The 27,307-nt window shown below is 40.8% G+C and overlaps 1 protein-coding gene across 3 annotated transcripts; it reads right to left on the bottom strand.

The window, feature by feature from the left end:
- ARL14 (ARF like GTPase 14) lies at positions 1 to 27,307 on the bottom strand. Of its 3 annotated transcripts, XM_072618590.1 has the most exons (3): positions 26,622 to 27,307; positions 15,386 to 15,527; positions 1 to 1,526 (listed from the first exon to the last, which is right to left on the bottom strand). In XM_072618590.1, the coding sequence occupies exons 1-2, from the start codon at positions 27,212 to 27,214 to the stop codon at positions 15,434 to 15,436; spliced, it is 687 nt and encodes a 228-aa protein (XP_072474691.1). In that variant the 5' UTR covers positions 27,215 to 27,307; the 3' UTR covers positions 1 to 1,526; positions 15,386 to 15,433. The 3 variants fall into 3 exon arrangements, 2 of the variants coding, with proteins under 2 accessions (XP_072474691.1, XP_072474692.1); XR_011969138.1 differs by lacking the exons at positions 15,386 to 15,527; positions 26,622 to 27,307 and adding an exon at positions 13,759 to 14,733; XM_072618591.1 differs by lacking the exon at positions 15,386 to 15,527.

The raw sequence follows: 27,307 nt of genomic DNA, 5'->3' as shown, positions 1-27,307 counted from the left end.
TCTTCTTTCCATATAGGAATATAAACAGTTTAACTTTATTGAGTCCCTTATGATTACTTTCATGTTTACCTTTTTATGCTTTTTTTCGACATCAACATGGATTACAACAATTTTATACAAAAGTTTAAGCTGTGAAAATCAATTGTCAAAATGAAATGAGAGGAATATAAAAGTCACCTCAGCAAACATCGGATCTTCTTGCCAAAGGAGAGAGCATAGTCAAGGGCAATAATGGTTTAGAATCGAAATGCATTTACAAGATCTCATGGAGCAATATCTTGCAAGATGAGGAGCGTTGCTACCTCCTAAAGCACTCAGAGACAGTAGGAAGAAAAATACATTTGAAGAAAACCTGGCGAGAAACCCAACAAAGCAGCAAAGTCATCCTGATGACATTGAAGGGTGCAAATAGGAGAATGACCAATGGGAAAAAATGAAAAAATCTCTAAAGATTTTTCAACCAACTCCTTCCTAATCAGCAACAGAGGAGTTAGTGCATCTGGTTGGGAGTGCCACACTCTTGGTCATGCTTCTTGATGCAATGGAAATAACACTTAGGAAGACCAAGACAAGAGACTAGCTGAACCAGACCTAGAGGAGAACCATGCCAACAGCAGAAGAATATCGATGGGATCGAGGGATTGGTTCTCAAGGTGTCTGAAGGAAGGGAAGTTACCAAAAGTGTGGGTCAAATTTCAGACATCATTAACAAAAAAGGCAACAGAGAGACCATCAATAAACTACTGACCCATTTGTCCACTTTCATATATATCAAGATATTCATATATGTGAAATAAATGTACATTCACATATGTGTATACATAATCACATGCATGCATATACACACATGGATATTTATATATTGATATGTAAAAATAATTTTATGAGAAAAATATATATACATATTGAGGTCATTCTGGATAAGGTTATTAAAAGGAAAGAGGAAGGTTTTCACAAGTTCCATTTCATAGTAAACTAAATCTTTACCCTTACACATCTGAGTGAAAGACTTAGAGTATACAAGACCTTACTATGCTTATTGTTTGTGAACAGAAAAAAATCACTTGATTAGGAAGACCAAAGCTACCTAATCAAACTATTTGGCTGTATAAGTGCTAGTAATTATTATTGTTATTTTTATAATAATAGCTAGGATTTGTATAGTGCTTTAAAGGTTCCTAAATGCTTTACAAATAGAATCTCATTTTATTTGTTTGTTATTTATCATTATTATTAAAATATCATCTTAAACACTTTCCTCCAACAAGGTGTCTATCATGGGTGTGTCAAAATTATACGAGAAACCTTAAAAGATATATAATGACAGAGACAACCTTATTCAGTCATCTTCTGATTGTCAATAGCAAGCAAGGCATAAAATAGTGAGTTTTACGCTTGTCAAAGGAGTTCAGCACCATCCTGGAGAAGAGCCATTGCAGATGCCAAGTAGAAGCAGGATTCCTTATAGTTTGTAATATCCTCCTGAATCTCCTGTTTTCAGATGCCATTGTGCTCCTCATCAAGTCCTGAAACATGGTAGAAACCCCAGAAAGAATGAATTAAAAAGCATTTATTGAGATTCACAATGATTCAGAATGACATAATCATCTACCTAGAAAAAGCTAAGTAGATGAAGAGTGCCTGTTGTCCAGACTATAGTCTATAGTGAAAAGGACATCTACAGATCTTTTCCATCAGTATACATACACACACACACACACACACACACACATTTATGCATTCAGTCCTGTTTGCCTCATTTTCCTTACCTACAAAAAATGAGTTGGAGAAGGAAATGGCAAAGCATTTCAATATCTTTGCCAAGAAAACCTCAACAGGGCCAAAAAGAGTCAGACACAACTGAAATGAGTGAACAACAACCACATACACCCCAAAATATTTAGATGATAATGCTACACAGGATACAAGGTTTCTCAAAAATCTAAGTCCAGTTTTAAGTTATTAAAGTTTTTAAAGCTGCCCTACAACTTTTTGGGACTCTCTGTATTTTAGATTTTTTTTCAAAAGATCCATGATTTCATCAGTGTGGGAATTGCTTCCACAAATTCCAATCACATTCCCTTTACACTTGAGTAGACAGTAGCTTAACAGATATGGGGTATAACAGTCTTGTTAGTTTCTGGTGAAAAGATATGGGCAGGCAGTTCACTAAATATCTTCCCCTCCAAGGAGCAGAAAACTAGGAAAAAAATTTTTGCAAATAGTGTCTGTGATAAAGGCCTCATTTCTAAAATATATAGAGAATTCAGTCAAATGTACAAGTATACAAGTCATTTCCCAATTGATAAATGGTTAAAGGATATGAACAGGCAGTTTTCAAAGGAAGAAATTAAGGCTATCTATAGTCACATGGAAAAATGCTCTAAATCACTATTGATTAGAGAGATGCAAATCAAAACAACTCTGAGATACCACATCACACCTATCAGATTGGCTAACATGGCAAAACAGGAAGGTGATAAATGTTGGAGAAGATATGGGACACTTGGAACACTAATTTGTTATTGGTAGAGCTGTGAGCTGATCCAACCATTCTGGAGAGCTAGTTGGAACTATGCCCAAAGGGCTACAAAAATGTACATACCCTTTGACCCAGCAATACATCTTTTAGGACTGTATCCCCAAGAGATCATAAAAATGGGAAAGGATTCCACATGTACAAAAATATTTATAGCAGCTCCCTTGTGGTGGCCAAGAACTGGAAATTGAGGGGATGCCCATCAATTGAGGAATGGCTGAACAAGGTGTGATATAGAAATGTAATGGAATGTATTGTGCTATAAGAAATGATGAACAGGAAGACTTCAGAGAAGCCTGGATAGATTTGTATGAACTGATGCTGAGTGAAAGGAGCAGAACCAGGAAAACTTTGTACATAGCAACAACCATAGTGTGTGAGGAATTTTTCTTGTAGACTTAGTCCTTCATAACAATGCAAGGACCTAAAAAATTCCTAATGAACTTTTGAGACAAAATACCTTCCACACTCAGAGAAAGAACTATGAAACTGGATTGCAGAATGAAGCAGACCATTTTCTCTTGTGTTATGTTTTGTTTTGATGGTTTCTTCCATTCATTTTAATTTTTCTATGCAACATGACTAAGGTAAAAATGTGTTTAATAAGAATGTATGTGTAGAACCTATATAAAATTGCCTGCTGTCTTGGGGAGGGAGGGGGAAAGAAGGGAAAGGAGGGGGAGGAAATTCAAGATATATGGAAGTGATTGTAGAAAACTGAAAACAAATAAATTAATTAATCAAAAATAAATAAATAAAAATCTTCCCCTCCAGTCTCTATAGCGCATCCTTTCTAGAAGAAATACTAGCTCCCCTAAAGTCCATGTGGTTTCGTACTCATAACAGATAACTAGTGGAGTAAATTTGGCAGTGTTGTTGATAGAGTTACCAATAATAATAATTTATTATTTTTAAAGGTTTTCAAAATGCTTTATACATCCTGTTATTATTATTTAACCCCTCAATCATTCTCACAGGTAGGTGCTGTCATTATTCCTATTTTACAGATGAAGAAACTGAGGCAGACAAACAGTGGTTAAGTGACTTGCTCAGGCTCACACAAGCTAGTAAGTGCCTGAGGCAGGATTTGAAGACTGGTGTTCCTGAATCCAAGTCTAGCCCTCTCTCCAGTGCACAACCCCTTCTCCACCTTCCACCCCTACACCCCTCCTTCTTAACACCGTCCCTCCTGCCTGGGCTGATTTCTAAGTTTTGGAAACTTTCTAGGACCTGATGGAGCTTCTTTTGCACAGATAGAGCCTCCAGGCCTTAAGGAGAATCTCCATTCCACTATGAGGAACTGGACATGGGACACCCTGTTTAAAGGATTCACATGATTCTGATTCTTCCTGTATTTACTTCTCATTTTACAGAAATCAGCATTGACCTCTGAACTGCATACCACCCAAAATTAAAACGGCCCCTTCCAGCCCAGAAGGACTTTCTTTACCAGCATGCTGAAGTGCTAAATGGATTGCTTTACACTTCCTTCCTAGATTAACCAATTCAGACTTGCCTGACTAGACAGGAAAGGGCACTTTCAAACTCAACACTCTGGGTGTGGGTAAAGGACTTCAGCTCCCTTAGAATCTGTCTAACAATGAAAAGTAGGACTCTCAATGATCTTGTCTTTCCAAAGCAAAAGTTAAAAAAGAGGGGAGTCTCTAAAAGAGTCACTCTCCAGGCTGCGGTGGAAAAGGCCAGTTTTGTTCAAGTTTCAATTTCAAGCTGCCTCTGGAAATGAACAAAGAGGGAAAGCCTGGGGAGTGAAGAAAACTTCTGCTTATCTGTGGTTACAGCCTGGAGGGTTTAAGCAGTAGCAGGGGAGGAAGAAAGATGCCATTGGAGATAGGCAAAGAGATGGCGGAGGGAAATGAGAGAGAAAGGGGCAAGGAAGAAAAACTAAACAAGACAAACTCAGTTTGAGGGCACAGCGATTGGAGGACATTTAGAGTAGGGACACCCCATTGTCTCTGAGGGCATCACTGTGTCAAAGCACAGTGTGGCCATGTAAATACAGGGTGCCCCCCAAAGTCTTGGGGGGCACCCTGCATTTATCTGGGTATATATTGTATCCTCTCAGTAGAAGATAAGCTCCTCCAGGGCAGGAGCCATACTTTTTGTCTGTGTGTCTCTAGGATCTGGCACAGACTAGGTGCTTAATATTTGAATGGAATGGAATTTTAGAATTATAGAACTTATGCAATTGAGAAGGAAGGAAAGAAGGAAGGAAGCAAGGAAGGAAAGAAGGAAGGATGGAAAGAAAAGGTATTTGTTAAGTACTTATTGTGTGCCAAGTACTGCTCTACATGGAATACTATATGCAAACTGCTGGGGCTTCAAACAGAAAGGCAGAACAGTCCCTACTTTCAAGGGGTACATAGAGTGTTCCCCGAAAGTTATAATGCAGTTTTGAACTTTAACTAGCTTAAAACTTTTGGGGACACCTGCATAAGAGGTTTTAACTGCAAGTCAAATGAAAAGGACCCAAGGTATTAGGCAGGGGTGGGGAACCCTTGGGCTGCACTTGAGGACCTAGAGGGCTACATGTGATCTTGAGGTCTCAGGTTTCCCACTTCTGGTTTTAGGTTGCACCCCAAACTGAGCTGAAGTGGACAAACCTTCAGCATCTTTATACTTGTTCCTGGACTTTGCATCAACATGACACCAAACTTGGACAATTCATTATTTTTTTCCAGTTTTCATTCAGATGTCTGGCTTTATATAGACAGTATGCCTTGGACCCACATGGACAAAGTCAAGTAAAGATTTGAAGTAATTACAACTATAGAATCAGAGAGCATTAGAATGGTAAGAACCCCTTGACACCATGTGGTCCAATCCCCTTATGTTACAGATAAAACTGAGATCCAGAGAGATGTGATGACTTCTCAAAGGTTGCCAGCTAGGGTATGGTAGAGAGAGAACTGGGACCCAGTCTCAATGACCTCTTCAATAAAATACAAAACCCCAGGCTTAGTGCTGAAGATTCTCCATGATCTGTCTGCCTCCTGCCTTTCTAGGCTTTTATACATTTTTATATTATTAGCATCTCTCTTCACTCACTTGCTGTTCCAGACAACCTGACCTGCCAGCTGTTCCCCTACACATGACATCCCATCTGCCCACCTCTCTTTGCACAGGATGTCTTCCAAAGCCCAAGATGTTCTCCTTCCTCATCTCTGCCTCTTAGAGTCATTAGCTTCCTTTTAGACGCTGCTCAGGCGCCACTCTGAAGTGCTCTTACAAAGGTATAGTACAGCAGGTCTATTTCTTCCTGGGTTCTGGATCCAATGCCTTCTTTAAGGTATGTAATGTATTAAAGATCTTCCCCCCCCATTAATAGGCCTCGGGAGAAGCCCATTAAGTGAAGCTTGATTAGGGGAGGCTTGTGTTGTAGGAAAGCCCACACCTTTTGTTAATTAATGAGGCACTGGGTCATCAGGGTCATGATGCCCTCCAGCTCTGAAAAGGGTACATGTACTCTGAGGTGAGGTTTTGCGCTGGAGGCTTACTCTTTGAAGAAGGTTCAGGTGCCAGATGAGACTCTAGGTAGCCCTTAAGGAGCCCCTCCCCTTTGAAAACTCCAGATGCCGGTGCTTCTCTCTTTGATAACTCTGTGTATGGTCAGAAAGTTGGATCTGTCTGTTGATCTGTGATGTATGTATTGCTTATGGTCAGGCAATTAGAAGTCCTATTGATCTTTATTTCTTTGCTTGTATTTTCTCTTTCGGTATATGTGATTAAAGAAGATTGTTGACCTCTCAAAAGTTGCTTTCCTTTTAGAAAAGCAGTTCTAAGAACCTGTGCTAGCAGGCCATCGTGTATGTGTCAGGATGCTTGCTGCTACAATATAGCTTAAGATCACATCAGCTTTGGGTAGGGGGCTGCTGCATCTCCTCGTATTTATTTTGTACATACCTGTAAATGGACATCTGGTCCTCCTAGATTAGACAGTAAACTCCTTGAAAGAAGGAACTATTTTTGCCTTTGTCTTTGTATCATCAATACTTAGCTCAGTGCCCAACATACGATAAGTGCTTAATAAATGCCTTTTGATTGAGTTCCATGGAATTTGAAGTTCACTAGAGCTCCTAGATTCTTTCCTCATCAACTGTAGTCCAGTCATGTTTTTCTCTGGTTTTTCTTAGGCAATTGACTTGTCTAAGTACTGGGGATTTGGAGTAGTATGCACCAGTTAAGAGGAATTAATAGGAAATAGAATGGAAAACAGGAGATCAAAGATATGTGTGGTATGTGTGTGTATGTGGCAAAGTAAGGTACTGGACAGATCTTGAAGGATGTGTAAGGTCTACGTAGGCAAGGTAGAAGTGAGGGGAAGTTGAAAGCATAGTTGAAAGTATGATGCTAGGATCCTTTGACCCACCAATGCCACCAAAAGGCCTATTCTCCAAGAGATCAAAAAAAGAGGAAGACTTCCCATAGGTACAAAAATATGGATAGGAGCTGTTTTTTTTTTTTTTGTGGTGGCAAACAAAACAAAACTAGAAACTAAGAAGATGCTCATTAATTGGGCTGCAAAATGATGACATGTGAATGTGATAGAATATTATTGTACTTGAAGAAATGAAGAGAGAATTTCAGAGAAACCTGGGAAGACTTGTTTGTCCTGATGCTGAGTGAAGGGAGCAGAACCAGGGGAACAACTTGTACTATAATATAAACATTATAAAATGTAGTTTGAAAGCCTTAAGTCTGATCAATGTAATAATCGGTTGTGATTCCAGAAGACTGAGGATGAACACTACCTACCAGATCGAGGATGGACTGCTATGCAGAATGACACACACATTTTCAGATGTGGACAATACTGGAATTTGTTTTGTTTGATTGTACTTTTTGACTGAAAAGTTTGATTTTTCTTTTTCTTTTTGTGGTGGTGGGAAATAAATGCTTCATAATTGAAATTTTTAAAATTTATTGAAGATAAGTGAAAACAATTAGGCATGATAACTGGGAAATTACAAGTTAGTATCAGGGAAAAGATAAACAGATTGATTTGACTGGAATCAAGTATAAGAGAATTGGAGCCAAAGGCTATTAATACATTGGAGATGCCATGGGATGCTGGATGGGGAGGTAGTTTGTCGTAGCCAGGGAAGTGTCTATAAAATAGGAAGCAAAGTGTAGGGAAAATATAAATGGAACACCAGGGCATTTTCTTACTTAACATTTTAATAAATAATTTGGTAAGGGAAGTTCTTCACTGGGAGATCTCTACACTATAAACACATAGGTCTGAAAGGGAAGGGAATAAGCATTTCTATAGCACCTACTATGTGCTGAGCACTGCGCTATGTGCTTTACAAATATTATCTCATTTGATCCTCACAGCATCCCTGCAGGGTCAGTGGTATTACTGTCCTCATTTTATAGTTGAAGAAACTGAGGCTGATGGAGGTTGAGGGGCTGCCAGCCAGTGTCTAAGGCTGGATTTGAACTCAGGTCTTCCTGAATCTAGGCACAGCACTCTATTCAAGCTGCTGAAAAACAATAGGATTTAGAATGGGAAGGGGTTTCAAGACCACCTAATTCTTACCCCATGCCCATTTTGAAGATGAGGAAAAAGAGGCCTAGATAGTTGAAATCCTTGACCAGGATTATGGGTCATATAGTGAGTAAAGTCCTTTGACTTTCGGTCATGTGCATTGTCTCCTACACTCCAATGCCTACCTGGGAAGAGAATCTCCAAACCAAGAAATGATTCTTAGCTTTTCTAGGTATCCAAATCTCAAGAGAGAATTGTGGGAAAATGTTCAGAAGCTTAAGAGGGCTCAAAGATGGTAGTTAGGTTTCAATAACAGTACATTCTCAGAAATACATTTGGTGCAAATCATCTCAACTCTACGTAGAAGACACCAGATTCCAAACTCTTTGATACAAACTACTCAGGAAAAGAGTCTCTCCTATGTGGCCAACCCCTTCACAAAGAGGCTGAGCTGCCATTTAGTTGAAACATTTTTCCCATTCCCTTTTCTGGAATTGTAAAGGTGAGCATTGTATCCTAAGGAAGATTAGAAATTCAGCTTTGAAAAATCAAAAACAAGCAAAGATTGTCCATGGAAAAAGTATTTTTTAAAATTAGCTTTTCAGGTAATAAAATGATAAACATCTAGGATATAATCAATTCATTTGCCCTCTAGTATTCTAATGTCATTTAGAAAGTCCTGTGTAATTACATATTGAAATCTAGTCAGAGGAAAATGTCTGTCATCTTGTAAAAAAAAAAATGCCTATTATCTTTTAAAAAGCTACCCAGATATATAATGATAACACTAATATCTTTAAATACTGGGAAATTCAAGGTGAAAGAGGTAAAATCTTTCCATAATAGTTTTCTATATTCATCAAAATGGAATTATATCAATGCTTGGATGAACATATGAACATTTTGGTATTTTCCTTGTCATTATCATTCTAGCCACGAAGTAGAGTTTCAGCTACTAAGGAAAAAGAGGTATTTTTTGACCCTCAGACATTCAACTTCTCTGTCTACATGGATCTAATGCCAAGTTACCGATTAAACCTTAACCTTATTTGCCTGTGTAGTCTTGATGATGCTTATATGCCTTTGGTCAAAAAGCATTAGTAGCACCCTGTTGCCTTTAGGATAAATTAGAAGCCACTCAGTCTAGTATTTGGGGCTTTCCACAATTAGTGTAACCTACTTTCCCAGTCTTATTTACTTTTATTTCCCTTTATACACTCTGTTTTTGACCAAACTGGACTACTGTTCCTTGAACTAGATGCACCATCTCATACCTCAACACATTTCTCCAAACCATTCCCCATACCTCAACTGTGCTTCTTCCATACCTTGGCCTCTTAGAAAGAATCCCTAATTTCCTTCAAAGCTCGGCTCACATGCTGGTAAATGACACCCATCCTAATTTTCCTGACTGTTGAATCTTCCATTTACAGATCTTCTGACTGGAAGGTTGGCCTTCGATTGCCAGTGCCACGTTGCCTGCCTCTTGGCATTCTTACTGGGGATGTGTAATGTCCCTTGCATCATGTTCTTCCCCACAGAGCATTCTGAAATAGAACATTTTACTCCTTTTTTCTTCTTTTCCACTTTCCCAACTAAGTATTACTCATCTTTTTCAAGATTGAAAATTCTAAGTCTCTGCTATTCCCCAGTGACCTCTAAAGTTGTTTGTTTTCTTTTCATTTATTTAGTCTCTTTGAAATGGCATTCCATTTTTGGGCATCACTATTTAGCATGCCTCTAGCTCTTTGCATTTCCAAAGCATTTGACCATCTTTGGTTAATGAATGAATGAATTCTCACATGGTTCTCTAGGGTAGACCAGCAGTCTTTATAGATGAACCAAATAAGGCATAATCAGGTAAGTAAACATTTACTAAATGCCTACTATGTGCTAGGCACTATACTAAATAAGCACAGGATAGGTTAATAGACTTGTCCAGTAGGCACACTGTAGCTATGTCTACCTAAGCATGTAGAGTTAACTCAATTATCTGAATTTTTAAGGAAATTACTCCCTACCTACCTCACTAAATATATAGACAAAAAAAGTTTCATTTTACCAGGACCTTAGAGACCATCCAGTTTAAACCTCTCATTTATTACTTTTTTAAGGGAAATAAAGTTTTTTATTTCCAACTTTTAACTTTTTAAACACAAATCAGAGGCACAGGGACAATAGAACTTAGAAGAATCTTTTCCTGCCCCTAACCATTGGGTTTATTGAGTTTTATGCTCAAGAGAAGTAGAGCATAATAAACTTTTTTCCCTTCAAAATTCCCTATTCTTCCTCTACTTGTTTTTATCATTCCAAAATGTCTATCTCTCCTTCTCCCCCCATTTTAGAGATCAGAAAACTAGAAAAGTGAATTGGATTGGTGGAATCTCACGGGTCCTAAGTAGTGGTGGCAAGTTTTCAACCCCTGTCCTCTGATGTTAAAGCCAACACCTTGTTCACTATCCCAAAGGGCAACTATTTCTCTCTGTTCCCCCAATGTCTTTCATATTGGGTATTATGCCAGATCAACAGGGCACACAAGCTTTTTAATCTGTTTTTTTTTATCAATATTCTTGCATTCATTTTACAATTCATTCTTGATAAGAAGTGGTTTGAGCTTTTAACATTTCTGACGGTGAGATATGGCTAATCGTGATGGCAGTGGTTTGATTGAAAATACTCCTCAGCCTGGTGGAGGTGGAAAATCACTGCTTGCCTTCCTCAGAATAGCAAAGGAATAAGCTCAAGGAGCAACCTTCTCCATGACTTGGTATTTTGAGCTAAATTTCCAGTTACTTTTAATTGGCGTTAAGAAATGGATCACGCTAGATAATTTTTACTAATGATTTAGCTACAAAATGTTAGCTTGCCAATTCTTTCTTGTCAGATGGCAAGTCTAGAATAACCACACTGAATGAACTGCTACAAGGGACAATATACACACCCCAGCAGAATTTATTTTCAAAAGAAGCTGTGTCATTCTATACACTTAGAATCTGAGGAAAATCTCACATAAATGGGAATGCAAGCTTGTTGTTATTAAATTTAAAAATTGAGCATTACTTCCAAAACACTGGCTTCCTCCGGGGAAGATTTACAGAGGGGGCATTTATTAATTTAGCTACAGTAAAATTCAGAGAAATTGGAAGACAAACTGTCTCATGACCTGGCAGATACTGACAGTACTGCTGCAGAGGATTTTTCTTTGAATGTAGCTTTAAAGATATTTTCCTGAAATCATTTCCTAGATTTAAAACAAAAGTAATTAGCAGCAATAATAGTTTCCATTTCAAACTACCCCTTTAGAAATGCGCCTCAGGTTAAGTTTTTGCTTGCTAAATTTCTCCTGGGAAATCTAGGTTATGTGGAAATATTTATAAGATATCTTATGATTGAATTAGACTCCAGCTAGAGCTCTCCAATAAAAAAATAAATGTACATAAGATGTTCATAAAGATAAATTTTTGAAAGTGCCCAGTACCACTGCGATGCAATACAAAATGATTTAGAGAATTTTTGAGAATCATATTAGGAGAAAATTGCTTCTGATATAGTTGTGACAGCTAACATCTCTTGCCAGAATAAACTGGTTTGCCCCAATGCGGGGATCACAGGTTTGAGAATCTAAAGGCAGTCAGCTCTGAATTCTGTCTTCATCACTGAGAATCTGCTGAGCTGCTAAACCTCAGCGTTCCTACCTTCTCACCCAAATGGCATTTTCAGGTCCTAAGATGGACTGCAATTGGTATTTTTAAAAGACCTTTTAAATTTCTTTGAAAGTTGATGTTTTTGGTCGATTAGTCATGTCCAACTCTTCATGACTCCATTTGGGGTTTTCTTGGCAAAGATACTGGAGTGGTTTGCCATTTCCTTAACTAGTTCATTTTACAAACGAAGAAACAGAGGCAAACAGGGTTAACCAAGTTGCCCAGGGTTGTATAACTAGCAAGTACCTGTTGCTGGATTTGAATTCAGGTCTTCCTGATTTCAGGCCCAGGGCTCTATCCACTGAAACATCTAGCTGCCTCATATTACAATATACTAAATTAATTTTATATTGGTGTAAAAAAATGATCTGTGTAGGTTGAACTGCAGTGAACAGATAAGAAAAAGAATATTCCCAGGGAAGAAAAAATGTGGAAAAGCTATAGCTAAAAACGATGATCACTGCTGAATAAATTTTCTTTTTACTTTTGAGTGACAGCAATGGAAAGAGAACCCTGGGATCCAGCAGCTATAGGAAAACAATGAGAACATTTTGAATAGATTATGATCTTAAAGAATGACAGCATTTCAGGACTTCACAGCTCTTCCCTCCCCAACTCCTGTGCCTAGCATGGAGCCTTACACATAGCACTGAACTGAGAGAAGCTTTGCTTGGAGAACCTTGGTGGGTTACCCCAGGCTTTTGCGTGGGAATCTCCATTGCATCATTCATGTTACTTTGACCTGGAATCTTCTCTTTCTCTCTAGTTCTACCATCTCTCCTCTCACTGCCCTCAGAAGCTTCCTGACTACGTCCACTATCAAAACTGCCATCTGTGTATAATACTGCCTATATACCTATTCATGCAACATGGAATTTGGCCACAGCAGTTCCTCTCCTTCATGAATGAGATCAGGACAATAATCTGGTGATTCATTTTACTGCTCACATTTTATTGAAATGCTTATCACAGAATTGAAATCATTTTTTAAAAAAAATAAAGAAAAGTAAGTAGAAGGTCAAAATAAGTATATAATATGACTTGTAGACCTCATTGGATACAGTCATACTTCTGTAATCTCTTCATGTATGTGTATGTATACACCCATGTGTATGTGTATATCTGTGCACATGCCTATATGTATACATATACATGTCTATATGTATGTAAATACACATACGTACAAATACATATGTGTGTATGTATATATGGTGTTGGGAACTTCTATCAGTATTGCTTCTCTCCTTAATTTGATTTAGGAAACCAGCACTGGTTGTTGTTGAGTCATTTCAATCATGACTGATTCCTCATGACCCCATTTGGGGTTTTCTTGGCAAAGACACTGGAGTGGTTTCCCATTTCCTTCTCCAGCTCATTTTACAGATGAGGAAACTGAGGCAAACAGGGTTGAGTGATTTGCCCAGGGTAACATAGCTAGTAAGTGTCTGAGGCCAGATTTGAGCTCAGGAAGATGAGCCTTCCTGACTCTGTCTGGCCCTCTATCCACTGCCCCACCTAACTGCCCCACTAGTGCCCTACAGACACTGGACTGAGGTGATAAATGCCTATGATCCTGTTAGGACTAATAAACTAACCAAAAAAATGGCTGCTATCCTTAGAATTTGTATCTATTGAGTACCTGCTATATTCTAAGCACGGACAAAAATAAAAGTCCTTGCTGTTGAGGAGGTTTCTGGTCAATAATCTCATATCCATGTTCTCCCATACCCGTAAATGGGACACTGTGTCAACTCACAGTCAACCACGGAGCAGACCCTGGGGTGGACAATAATCCTAGTGTTGGTACTCTCCATTAGGGAGAGAGCCATTCACTGGGAATGTAGAATAATTGGCTAAAATAAAATGTGAACTTTCCTGGCCTCACAGTGAGTTGTTCTTTGTTTAGAGTGAGCACGTTTCTCACAAAGACGACAATCTAGGCTACTTCATGTCACAGAAAACTCTTCATCGTAGAAGATCACTACCTTCAGCAACTTTGGCCTCACCTCTGACTGAATGGATCTTCCTAGAGCCTCCATTCAAGGAGGACTGCCTGTATAGCACCACTTCATTTCTTCAGGTTCCTTTTATGTCTTTCCTCATCCCATCAGAAGGAGCATTGCAGGTTCTGTTATATGGAGAGGATATGACTGCAAAAACTCTGGACATTTCCCTTCAAGGAGCTGCTCCCGATCAATTCTCACTTTATTGAATGGTCAGGTCAAGATGAGGAAGAGTGTCGGTTTTGAGTGTTCTCTTTCCTTGTGTTGAGTCATTCTGAGAAATGGGAATTCTAGAATCAGCCTCATTGGTTGTTCAGCCTCTCAGTGAAGATTAGGTTCCCACTGAGGAAACTGTGGGGTGGGGCCTGTGGATTTGGAACCCGCATATACTGTCAGCTTTGATTGATATTTTGATTATTTTAACTCAACTGCTTCTCTCTCTCTTTTTTAGTCTTTGTAATTAGGGTTGGCTATCTGGGTGGGAAAAATAGAGGCGTAGATGGGGAAAACTGTGATTTTTTAAAAAAAGCTATCAATAGTTTTTTTTTTAATGAAAAAATTCCTGGTGTTGAAGGATGAAAAGATAGGAGAGTTTTTGATCATCATAAGTGAACCAGTATGAGGTGAGAGCTAAGGAAATTGGAGCCCAACAGCTGACTCTCCACTCAATACAAGTCTGAAAAATCCTTGTTTGGTGGGAGCAAGGTCAACGAGCTTATGGAAGAGAATCTCCCTGGTCTGGTCTGGGGTTAGATCACTAGAGCTAAGACATAGGTAACAGTGATAATAATGTCATAGAAGCATGGAGCATGGTCTGATCTGCCATCCAAGACTGGTTCTATGGTTCATGGGTACATATTTCCCAACTGGTTTTAAGTTAATGTGTGCTTGTGACCGATTTTTGTATTTAGCATTTCTTTTGCATGGAGAAAATAAATAGCTGTCCTCTAACTGATTCACACTGTACATTAAACAACTTTCTACTGCCCTCTTGAGAAGGCCTCAGTCCAAGTAGCTGTGGAAGTCACTGGGGGATTTTTCTGGGGATCCTTATGACAAATGATTACTCATTCAAGGCTTTCTGTTTTGCTTTACTTCTATTTAAATTTTTTTCTTCTGTAATACTTCAAAGGACATGCTTGAAAGTGGGCATACAGTTTCATCATAATGACTGGTAGGTATAATAAAAAGATTTTCTGGGTTTCCTGGTCCTCTGAGTCAGGAGAAGTGAGAATATCCCCCAAAGTGTTTCGAAGCTCTTGATGCCAGAGGAGTCTTTGACATAAAGATTATATATATATGTATCAAATTAATTGGAATCCATTTAAAGTAACAAAACAAATATCCATCTGAGAGAATTTTGCAGGCAGCCATTTTATTTCAGGATGGTACCCGAACTACCAAAGAACAGAAGTTTCAACGTTCGAGGAGCCTTGGGATCCCTTTAATCCAATGACACGGGATGATCCCTCACGTGACTCTGGGAATTTTACTAGCTCTACCCCTTTCCTAGGACTCTCTTTCTTTATCTCTGCTTCCTGACTTGCCTGGCTTCCTTCAAGTCCCAGCTAAAGTCTCTGGTCCTCCTTAACCTTAGTATCTTTCCTTTGGAGATTAACCACAACCTTACCTTGTATTGTAGATAACTTGATTGTACATAGTGGTTTGTATGTTGTATTTAGAGCAGGACTGTTTTCTGGCCTTTCTTTGTATCTCTAGAACTTGGCACAGTGCTTGGCATATAGTAGGAGTTTAATAAATGCTTGACTGACCTTGAAAAAAAGAGGAGTTTAGATTAGATGATCTCTAGGTTTCCTTCCAGCTCCAAATCTGTAATTTTTTATTAGTGAACCAACATTTTAAAACTAATTTAAAGTTGCTTTACCATAGGATCAGAGATGTTACATGTAAATTGAGGTCCTGGAAGGTTGTGACTTTTCCAAGTTCACCTGTAAATAATAAAGTATGAAAAGCAGACTCATCCCTGGCCCAGGTCCTCTGAATTCATTCAGTGCCCTTTCTACTGTTCCCCTAAACAGCAAACGTAAAATGCTAAGCAATCCAGTTGGAACAAAGGTCTTGATTCTTTGGTCATGAGATAGCAGACTTGGGGTTTCAAGGAGCCTGAAAGGTCATCCCCTTTGCTTTACAGAGAAGGAAACTGAACCCCAGAGAGATTAGGTGATTAATCCAACGTTACAGACAAAGCTAATAAGCTGTAAAGTTAGAATTTGAATCTAGGGGCTTTGGCACCAAATCCAATCTATTTTCTACCACTTTGTGCTCCATCTCAAGCAAAGGCAGAACAGCTAAAGGGATGTGGACCCTCTAGGCAGTGCGGACTAATTCTTCATGCTCCATCCCCCTCCTGCTTCTGTAGACTGCTTATACTATACTCTTCCTCTCACCCCACTCCTTAGACTCCGATCCAGTGACATCTTGCTCCTCACACAAATACTCCATCTCTCCACTCTAGACATTTTCTCCCTCTGTCCCCTCATTCTAGCTTCTCTCCACCCTCTTCTCCAGCCCCTGCTTGCCCTGGTTTACTTCAAGTCCCATCTAAAATCCCACCTACTACTCAAGCCTTTCTCAATTCCCCTTAACACTAGCGCCTTCCCTCTACTGGTTATCTTCTATTTAACCTTCAGCAACATGAGGGAGGGTTGACATCTTCCACCTTCTCTTTGAAAGCTGGAAGCTAGTAGTGTCCAGAGTTACAGCAGAGACAAAAGAGACTGAAGACACTGAAGTCTCTCCTGCTCTCACCATTTCCTCCCCTCCCCTCACGCAGGCTCAGGGCATTGAACTCCATCACTGAGGAGAGAATCCCATACCTACCAATGAGCTTTGAGGCTCAGGCTATATCTATTTAGAAACAATGGCTAATCCTCCCCAATTATTTATTAAGATAAACCCAGGTTTGTTCATAATGATAGTGATGATAGATAACTCTTTAAAGGTTTGCAGGGTGCTTCTTTTATATTCTTGGTTCTTGGTATTTGAGTTGCTAAAAGCAAGACTTACTTGCTCACTAAATTCTTAGGCTTAGAAAGGCCTCCTCTGTGGGTATGTCCAGTTCTCAGAGTCTTCAGAAAGACACGGTCCGCTAGAACTACAGACAAGTGTAGCTAACTGCAGGAAAATGAGAACCAAACTCCCAACAAAACACAACAAAAACTAAGCCAGCCTCTCCCCAAAGATTGCTTTGCTTGGCAGACCTTTGGCACCGATCAGAGCATTCATCCGCTATCATGACTGTTAAACCTCAAGAGGCCCTTCGAAACTCTGTGGTTGAGACAGGAGCCCCCAAATTCGGTAAAAATGCTTCGGTTTATTAGAAAGTAGAGACTTTCTGCTCAAAAGGCAATGAGCATATTCATTCCCTGGAGGAAAACTGCAGTGTGCTGCAGAGCAGGAAAAATAAAACAAAACCAACCTCCCAAAAAAGCAATCACCACTCCAGTGACCAACTCTCTCCGAAGCACCATTAGCTCAGCTAAGGGATCTTCTGCCCATCTGTCCCTCAAGTCCTCCAGCAGAGAACTGTGGACATGGGGCATGCCTGTCCCATGGAAGGGTCTCTGCCTGCCCCAGTTTCTCAGGGGCCCCTTTGCCGTTGGTCGTGATGCTGGCACAAAATCTTTTTTTTTTAAATGAATGTATTGATTTTAATATCTATCTGTTATTGCAATGCTTTGTGCATTTTAATTCACTGCCTTTCATCTCTACTTGTGACCTAAGGCAATTTTTTTTCCAGCAAGAGGAAACAATTTTCAAAATTAAATAATAATATTTAAGTGGTATTTGTTTTCAGTCCCTTTTCCTTTTCCTGGAGGGGGCATTTTGGAGCTATGATACTTAGGCTTGGCATCATTAATCAAACACTCTTGGATGAGACTCAAACTTTACCATATTGAAGATAAAAAGAGATAATAAAATGTCATGAAGAGGTTGATGATCTCATAATGTGGTGGGAAAAAAAGTTTTCTCTTCAACAGAAGGCTTGGTTAGAGAAGGTTCCTGACCAAAAAAATGGTCTTCAACTTTTCTGATAGGTTTAATTTCAAAAGTTCACTTATAAGCGGTTCTGTTGAACCTAGATGGCATTTTCCTATCAAAATAATGGTATACAATTTCGCAGAGACTAAATTAGATAATAAACCACCTTCTAGTTGTGAAGTGCTATAGAAATGTGAACTTCTTTTATTATTGCTACTATGTGGGGAGATGAAGATAGGTTCCCAGACTAGCCTACAAAAATCCATTATCGTACTGAATGTAGCCGAAGTACAGTCCTAAGCTAAGGTAATCAGCACCTGTACAATATTTCTTTGTAAAATTTTTTCTTCCATTGTTATGTCACCTTTATTTCTACATATATTCTTTTCTCCTTCTCTTACCCATCTCTTGTAATAAAGGCTTTAAAAAAAAAGCAGTTTGAAAAAACCAATCAATACTTTGCCTTTGTCTGCTGGTATATGCCACATTCTACGCTCATAATAATCTCCTACCTATGCAAATAAGGAAGGGAGGCACAGGAAAGATGATCGTTGACATTAGACAGAGTTCAGTTTTTGATGTTCTTTCCTTTATGTAGTGTGGTAAAGTTTCTGTGGGAAATACATTCATAGTTTTACCTTGGGACACTAAGAATATACCTCCCTATACCCTAGTAGTGGGCTCGGAGATTTGTACTGCTCCCCACCTATGCAACTTGCTAAGTGGTCAGAACAAGGATTGTCTCCGTTTCAAGCCACCAGTGAAGAAAAGCAGGAGTTATTTCAGGGTGGGGTACCAGGCAGAGTGTGAGGAGAAGATTTGCTCTCCATCCACTCCACATGCCTTTTAGGCCCACCCCCACACCTCTGGGAGCTTCTCCTTTGACGAATATCTTTAAAGTCTTTCTCAGAATTTTCTACTTCTAGGTCTCTTATGCAGGCACACAAGGTCATACTCAGCATTCTCTCAGCCAGTCAAGAGTCACATCTCCTTCTGTAGCATGAAACAAAAGGCTGTCTCTCTGCAAAACTGCTCTTAGGCTTGAATGGCAGCAGAGGTAGACAGAGACCTAGAAACATAGCAGTGTGCCTGTTTGGAAGCAAGGGAAATTAGTGAAGGGTGAGGAGAAAATGACTAGGAAACTCTAAGAGTTAGCTGTCAGGAGCTGTGGAGAGCTTAGGCCTCTCGCCAAGAGATATTTCTTAATTCTGGCTGGCTTCCCAGTCACTCCCTTTCTTGCCTTCTGAGGGGTCTAGGGCAAAGGATGTTAACAAGTGGTCCTTGGATTGATTTGGGGGTGTCTGAGAATGTGGATGAGAAAAAAATTACATCTTTATTTTCACTAACCTCTAACTAAAATGTAGTGTTTCCTTTAATTATTTTTTAAAGAACCCTATTTTTAGAAGTTTATAAGACTTCACCAGATTGCCAAAAAAAAAAAAAAGTTTGGAATCTGTGGTCTAGGGGTTGAACCATGTGTTCTCTACAGTCATTTGTTGAATCAAAAAAGGCAACTATGGGGAGTCTTTCCTTGACTCCTTGTAGAACAGAACCATGTATTTCCGTCTTAGAAAACTTCCTTCTGGACATTTTAAAGGGGTTTTAAGGCTAGCCAAAAAAAAAAAAAAAAAAAAAAGAAATAGGGAATAAAAACCAAACCTACCCAGCCCTTACCCTCCTCTTCTCTTGCTCTCTCCATCCCTCCTTCTTTCTCCTTTTCCTTCTTTCCTTTTCTCTTTTTCTCCTTTCCCCCTCCTCGCTTTCTTCTTCTTTTTTTTAATTTAAAGGACAAAAATCACACACTGGTGCTGATATTAGTCTTTATACACAGAAGGCTGAAATAAGATTTAGATTTGGGATGAAAAACACTCAGTTATTATGGGCGTTCTGTACCAGGAAGCGGAGTTGGAAAAGGGGCCTCAGGGTGGTGGACAAGGAAGTAATATGAAGGAGAATTATTTCCATTTCGATTTCTTTTTTAGGGCTTACAAAATGCTTTCCTTGCAGCAACCTTGAGAAGTAGGTATCGTAGTAGTGAGTGTGTTAATATTTAGCAGCTCACACCGAAAGGAGCAGGGGCAGGACATCGGAAAAGCACAGGGAAAGAGGGAGAAGAATGAGAAACAGCGGGGAGGAGGAGCTAACCTGCTTTTCTCAGGTCTTTTATTTACCTTCAGAGAGACTTTGATAACTAGGCTTTAGGGCTATTGCCCTCTGGGGAAGTCCCATTGACTTTGCTCTGGTGTGGAAGGGATACCCCTAAGATCATGGGTAGAGCTGAACTAAGTTCCACTGGATAGTTGGGGGGGAGGGGTGCTCAGCACTGAAGGACTTTGAAATGACGCAACAACCCTCTCTTTGTTCCCTGTGACAGCAGAGGGAATGGAGGTGCAGTGAATCAAAGAGGACTGGCCACTGAAGCAGTAGAACCAGGTCATCCAGTAGAATTTAAAAGAAGTGACTGCCCTATGGCATTCTTCAAGTGTGGGAGAACGCTGGGAGCCCCTCTTACCCATCTGCACCCTAGGGATGAATGTGATGGTGAGCACATGTGCTTCCCAGGAGAGGCTGAGTCTTGATCTTGGCCCTTCTGACTGCTATTTCTGCTTGGATTTATTTCAACGAGCATAGGTTTCCAAATGTCAATGCCTTGGAGGCAACCTCATGAATTTGAAAAATCTTAGGCCCTACAGACGTTCGGTTGGTACCAGCTGCAATGTATGATTTTTGTCCTGAACTTACAATAAATGCTTCTCGGAAGAGAAAAATGACCATTGCTGGAGAAAGAACCCAAGCCATTACCGAGCTTGCTAGGAGATATGAATCTTAAGGGAGTTGCTCAGATAGTATGGAGCTAAGATGAAGGTGAAATGGCTATTCAGAAGGTCTACAAAATGTTTCATGTAAAAAATCAACTTCCTGAGAGTATATATAATAGAAGTTATGAGTTGTTACTATTCAGTATTTTAAGTCTTTGGTAATGTACTCTTATAAATCTTTGTGTTCTAAGAATGTCTCTTGTGTCTAGTAAATAAATAGTTGTCCTATATCTGATCTAAATTGTACACTGAGTACTTTTCTACCCCTCCATTTTGGGGGGTCCTACACATAAACTAAACCCAAGCTTTAAGTGATTTTTTTTCTGAGGTGCAAACATAAAGGGTCAGAGATCACAAGAAAGAGCCTAAACCTTTTCTTTAGAGACCAGGCTCTCCAAGGACTGAACCTGGACTGCTTGAGTCCAGAGCTAGGCTGCTTTAGTGGAGAAGTTCCTCCCATCACACCCAGACCAGTGTTCATTTCTTGTTACCGAGGTAGAAATCAATGGAGTCACCTGAGGGGTAGGGGCTGGGAAGGGAGAGAGGGAGGGAGGGAGGGAGGGGAGGAGGGAAGAGAGAGGGAAAGAGAAGAGAGAGAACGATGATCACAGCAGAGTTGGATAGAGGCAGGTAAAAAAGATGAAGCCTGCCCGCAACAGTTTAGGTGTCCTTCATCAAGATCATCCCATGTTCCTCCATTTATTGGCCCAGGGGGCAGGAGGGTACGATGATTGTGGAGTCAGAAGACCTCAGATGAAATCCTACCCTTGACACTATCGACTTCTATGACTAGCAAATCACTTCTCCTCTCTGGGCCTCAGTTTCCTCATTTAAAATGAAGAGATTGGATGAACTGACTTCTGAGGTTCCTTCTACCTACAAATCTATTACCCTCTGCTCCTAGTTGTGAGTGAATTGCCCTTAACCTGAGTTTCTTGTTCTTTTGTATTTTATTTTGGAATTCTACAGTTCCTTCTCCAATACCCCAAGAAATAACACTAGCTAGCATTTATATAACACTTGAAGGTTTGCAAAGTACTTGACAAATGTTATCTCTCTTTACCCTCACAATAAACCTTGGGAAGTAGGTGCTATTATTCCTAATTTGACAGAAGAGGAAACTGAGGAAGACTGAGGTTGAGTGACTTGCCCAGGATCACACAGCTTCTGGGTGTCCCAAGTAGGTTTTGAACTTGGGTCTTCCTGACTCCAAGTGGAGTCCTCTATCCCCTGTACTACCTAGGTGCTTTTATACTATGCTTTCTATTACTGCAGCCATCAGACGCTTTCTAATAACTTTGGTAAAGATGATTCGATGAGATAAAGTATAAAGCAGGATGGGGAACCCCACCTCTGCTTTAAAGGAATGAAGTTTGATAAACAGGTAGGCAAATGTGATTCGATTGGTGTGTGCAGACTCACTCCCTAGACACAGATTATAGAACTGCAGGGGACTGACTCCTCCCACGAGATCCTGAGAGGAACCAGCGTCCTGACCTTTGCACGGGCTGCTTCCTTGCTGCCTTCAGATACACCCTGGTCTTCCTCAACCCTGCCCCCACTATCACTGTCTGTCTGTAATCGATGACTCCACTTTCTCTCCTCTCACTATCATCGGAATTCTTGGCTTCTGACTTCTTCTGGTTTCTGGCTTCTGACCTCTTCATTCGCCCGAAACTTTCTCTCTCCAAAATTACCAATGGCCAAGCCCAAAGGCCTTTTTCAGTCCCCATTCTTCCTGAGTTCTCTGTAGTTTTTAACAATGCCCCTTACTCCCTTCTCCATAGGTTTTCACAAGTCGGCTCTTCTAGACCTCCTTGTACTTGTCTGATCCCTTCTCAATCTCTTTTGCTGATGTCCCTCCAGGTCACATCTACTAATTGTGGTAGTCCTCCGGGTTCTACCTTGGGCCTTTTCCCCTGTATTTTTTGGGGGGGCTTGGTGATCTCACGATTCTATTGGCTATATCTAACTAGATCACTATCTTATTGGATGCTCTTCAGACATCTTAAATTTGACATGGCCATAACAACTTCTTATCTTCCCCCCAAAATCCTTCTTTCTTGGAGCTTCCTTATTATGGAGGCTCACAACCTGGGTGTCATCCTCAACCCCTCACTCTCTCAGCCCACATATCCAATCTGTTGCCAAGTCTCTACTTCAGAACCTGTCACCTGTACGCCACTCCCCCTCCTCTGACGCTGCCCCCAGCTCTCATCCGGACCCTTGCAGTAGCTGCTGGTGTCTCTGCCTACCTCATGTCTCTTCTCACTTCAATCCCTCCTCCATTCAACCACTAAAGTGATTTTCTGAAATCAAAATTCTGACCATTCCAAGAATTTCCTCACCCTACCACCCACAATCCCTGTGAACTCCAGTGGCTCCCTATAACCCTCCGCGTCAAATATAAAACCTCCTGTTTGACTTTTAAAGGCATTCACAACCTGGTCTCATACTTCTTATACTTCATTCCTCTCCATGGTACTCTAGGATTCAGCTGCTTTGACCTCCCAGCTCCACCTCCCTTTCCCAACTGCAAGTTTGAACAGGTTGTCCCTATGCCTAGAACACTCTCTTTCCTCACCTCTCTCTTTGGCTGCCTGTCTCAGTTAAAATCCCATTTTTTTAAAAGTTAGATTTTCAGGCTCTCATTCTAGCATGCATTCTGCTTCAGGAGCTGGAAGGAGCATTTGGGGACACAAGTGGTCAGAGTGCTGGAAACCTGGGCTAGGAGGCTTCCCCTCCCTGAACCCTAAGCCTTCAGCTTCATCTCCAGATTTGACTCTGTCAGAAGGTGACAAATATGGATTGAAGCCTGGGGATATGACACTAGTCTAGGAGGGGCAGTCCCAGGGAGCAGGCAACAGAGGGGAAGGGTGCCATACACGGGAGTGAAAAAAGTGAAAGGGGCCCAGTCTGGCTTAGGGCTGGGGGAAGCAGGTGGGCATCCTGAAGTTTGGGATGACTTCTACCAAACAAAGAGATGAGGGTGTCACAGAATTACTGATTCATACATTTGGATTGGGAAGCGACTTTAGGGGTCTCTAGTGCTATCCCTGTCATTTCGTAGACAGGAGCTTTGCCAAGGTCACACAAGTCGTGTCAGAGTTGGAGTTCCACCCCAGGTTCTCAGACCCCAAGCCCTCTCTTACCAGCCCATCTCCCTGACTTTCTAATGAGGGCAGGGAAGTTTAAAGGAAAGAGGTAGAATTCATTCTTTATTTCTGAGTGGGATGGAGGGAGAGAATTTGGAACTGAAATTTTAAAAAGGAAAACATGTTTAAAATAAATGATAATGTTTTTAGAAATTAAAAAAAATTACAAACAGGTAAAGACTTTTAATGGGAATAGGGGAAGGGATGTGTATGTGTGTGTTTGTGTGTGTGTGAAAGAGAGAGAGAAAGAGAAGTGCTGCTTGTTTGAGACTGTAAATATTTATTATAAAATTTAGAAACAATAATTATATGACAACGTTTAAGAACGGTCTCTCTTCAGCTGCTTACCTTGTTACCTTGCTAAGTGGGGTAAGAGAACTGTGAAATGTTGGCAAACAGGCAGGACACCTGTAGTCAGGTATGTAGTCACAGTTCCCACAACAGCCAAGAGCTTTCTAAGTTTGGCTGAGCTGCTGGGTTAACAGCAGAGGCAGAAGCAGCAACAAAAACCAAAACCACATTTAGAGAGCCTGGGAAAGTCTGTAAAGGGCTTTAGATGCATTGTCCCCTGAGGAGGGAACTGTGACTTACACAGGTGACATGACTGGCTCAAGGCCACACATCAAGGAAGGGTCCAGTTCCTATCCAGAGTCCCTGAGAGCCAAGTCCAGGTCTCATTAGCATGCTCCTTCCATTGCTGGGTCCCAGTGTGGCTTTCCATTTCTGGAAGCTTAAGATTAGACTTTGTCCTGGCATAATAGAGACGTAGAGTCAGAAACCCTGGGTCCAAATTCCAGTTCTACTTCTTACTAGGTGTAAATGATCTCAGACAAGTGACTTTACTGGCCTCTGCCTCAGTTTCCTTATTTGTACAAAGAGGAATTTGGATTAGACAATCTCTAAGGTCTTTTTCAGCTCTAACATCCAATGATTCTCTATATGGAGGAGGGTAAACTTGTGCAATTGGGTGACATAAAGAAAAACACCAGTTGAGGAAAAAAAGGGTAATTGGGCACCAACTAAAAAGACCTTGAGGGGTTATATCTGACCACATGTAGGAGGATCTAACTTAGGCAGCAAAGTGTATATAAAGACCTGGGTTTAGGTCCTGGCTCTTCCATTTACTAGTCATATATCTGTGGGGAGTTTCTTGATCTCTCTGAGCCTCAGTTTCCACATCTCTGAAATGGGCATAATAATACTTGCATTACTGACCTACCTGACCAGACTCTAATGCTCCTGTCTGGGGTCATTTTGCTCCTAGTCAGAATGAGCCTTGGGGGAGGAGGTTAGTTGTAGGGCCCTGGGGAACGTTCTGAGTCACGCTTGGGGGAATTCCAGTTCAGGCCAAATTTCCTTCCCCTCCCTACCCCACCCCTCTTCCTCTGACGCCCCCAACTCCAGGGAGTCTCTTTCTAGTTGATTTAGAACTCCCAGATTATCTTGGAACTCACCTAACCCTCCTGAGGTTTTTAGGATTTGAGAGATAAAGTTGAGCCTGCAGCTTGCCTCATAGGGTGGCTATATTCTCAAACTGCCTACCTGGCCCCGGTCCAGGCTCAAACCGTAGGCTGGTGCCAGGAGCCTGTGAAATCACCCCCTAAGCTTTAGGGTATGAGTCAGCATACCCAACCGGCCCGGAGTAGCCCCTGTGCAATAAATAACCTGTGTTAAATTGGCTTGAGACTAAGCAAGGAAATTCTGGGCAGCCGTCCTTCCAACCAGTCTGGCTGGGATCCAGGTGAAAGGTGGACCCCAAAGCAAGGCCTTTCTGTGCGTGTGCCTTGCCACAATTTCCCCCTTCCAAAATTAAAATCACATTTCCCCTTTACCCCCACCCCTACTAGCCAACTAGTTCATGAGAGCGAACTGGAAACTGAGCCCCAAGGCTTAGAGCTGAGTTTATTCTGAAAGAGTATCCCGGAGAGCTAGCTGAAACAATGCACAGTGGCCGCAGATAAGCGACAAAGCAGTAAATGACTCAATAGTAAGTGAACGTCAACGTCGGCTGAACCCAATCCTCCTTTCATTTCTCCTTTCAAACTGTCCAACTGAGCGCTAAACAAGGGGGCTAAAAATAGAAACTCTCCAACTATAATGTGCTGAGCCGTTAAATAAAAAATTAAAAGATACAGCTCCTCCGGAAAAGTTTGCCAGCAACAACAGTCAACCATCCCCCAATACCCACAAGGCAACTTGATTGTCTCATTGGCATTCCTACGCTCTGACTGGGAAAAGCTAAATAGCTAACTTGCTCTCTTCCCAACAGATGTCATTCGCTGTCCTTGCTACAGATGGTCCCTCCCACCCCACTCCACAAAGCCTGGAGTGCCCTTCCTTCATCCTTACTTGTGAGAGTCCCTACCTTCCTTCAAGGCTCAGCCAAAGCTTCTTTTCCGGAAAGAGGTTTCCTCCATCCCATTCCCAGCCAACAGTTACTGTACCCCCCAAACACCAATTAATTTATATATATATTTATATATTGCAATGCTGTTCCATACTCCAGTACAATAGAAGCTCCTTGGAGGAAGTCTGTTTGCTTTTGTATCCCTACTGCCCAGAAAAGTGCTTGACATACACCAGGTGCTTAATAAATACTTATAGAATGAATAACTTTTGGAAGTGATTTTAGTGCTCTCCAGTTTAAATTCCAGGGTCACAAAGTACAATTTTTCAATCAGCTTTGACATCCCACCCTTGCACAATGCTTTAAAAAAATTGGTATTTAAATCTTATTTATAAATATCTCCTTTCCCCTTGCCTCCCTAGCAAGTCATCCCTTGTAACAGAGAATATATATATATATATATATATATACACACTTTAAAAGTAATACAAGAGAAGTAATGAAAACACCAATTAATTTGGCAGTTAAGGTAATGTTTCATACCTGGAGTTCCCTGTGAAGTTTGGATTCTGTTTGAAGAAGGCCAAAGTGGCTTGTGCGGATTTCCTGTAGCTTTTGATAAACTCTGTCACTTTGTGGAAACCTTCAGTCAGACCGTCCCCTGAGGTGGCACAGCAGGGCTGAACGTACCAGTCCCGGTCACCACAGTTTTTGTTCATCTTGAATTTCCTGGTGATATCCTCAGCTGTGAAAGCTCCAGGAAGATCTTGTTTGTTGGCTAGCAACAGGACTGGAACACTCCTGATGTGCTCATTCTTCAGGAGAAGCTCGAATTCTCTTCTAGAGTCCTCTAGGTGCCTGTGGTCAGTGCTGTCAACCACATACACCAACACATCTATGTTCTCACAGTAATGGCTCCAAAGGTCCCTCATATGGAGTTGCCCTCCGACATCCCAGACTGTGAGATGAATGTTTTTCTCCATCTCTATCATCTCCACGTTGAAGCCAATGGTTGGGATGGTCATGAAGTCTTTGGCTTGCTTTAGTTTGTAAAGGATTGTTGACTTCCCTGAGAAATCCAGTCCCAGCAGCAAAACTCGGGCATGCTTGACCTTGGAAGGTTTACAGATACCCATTCCCAGCTTCTTGTCCAGAAGGTCTGCCTGCTCCTCCTTCAGGTCCTGTAGAAAAAGGCAGAGAAGGAAGGAGCAGAAACTGCTATGGGCTAA

The sequence above is a fragment of the Notamacropus eugenii genome, chromosome 6 (assembly GCF_028372415.1).
Source record: "Notamacropus eugenii isolate mMacEug1 chromosome 6, mMacEug1.pri_v2, whole genome shotgun sequence".
NCBI classification, from domain to species: Eukaryota; Metazoa; Chordata; class Mammalia; order Diprotodontia; family Macropodidae; genus Notamacropus; species Notamacropus eugenii.
The sequence above is the reverse complement of the archived record's forward strand: the minus strand, read 5'-3'. Positions and strand labels throughout refer to the sequence as shown.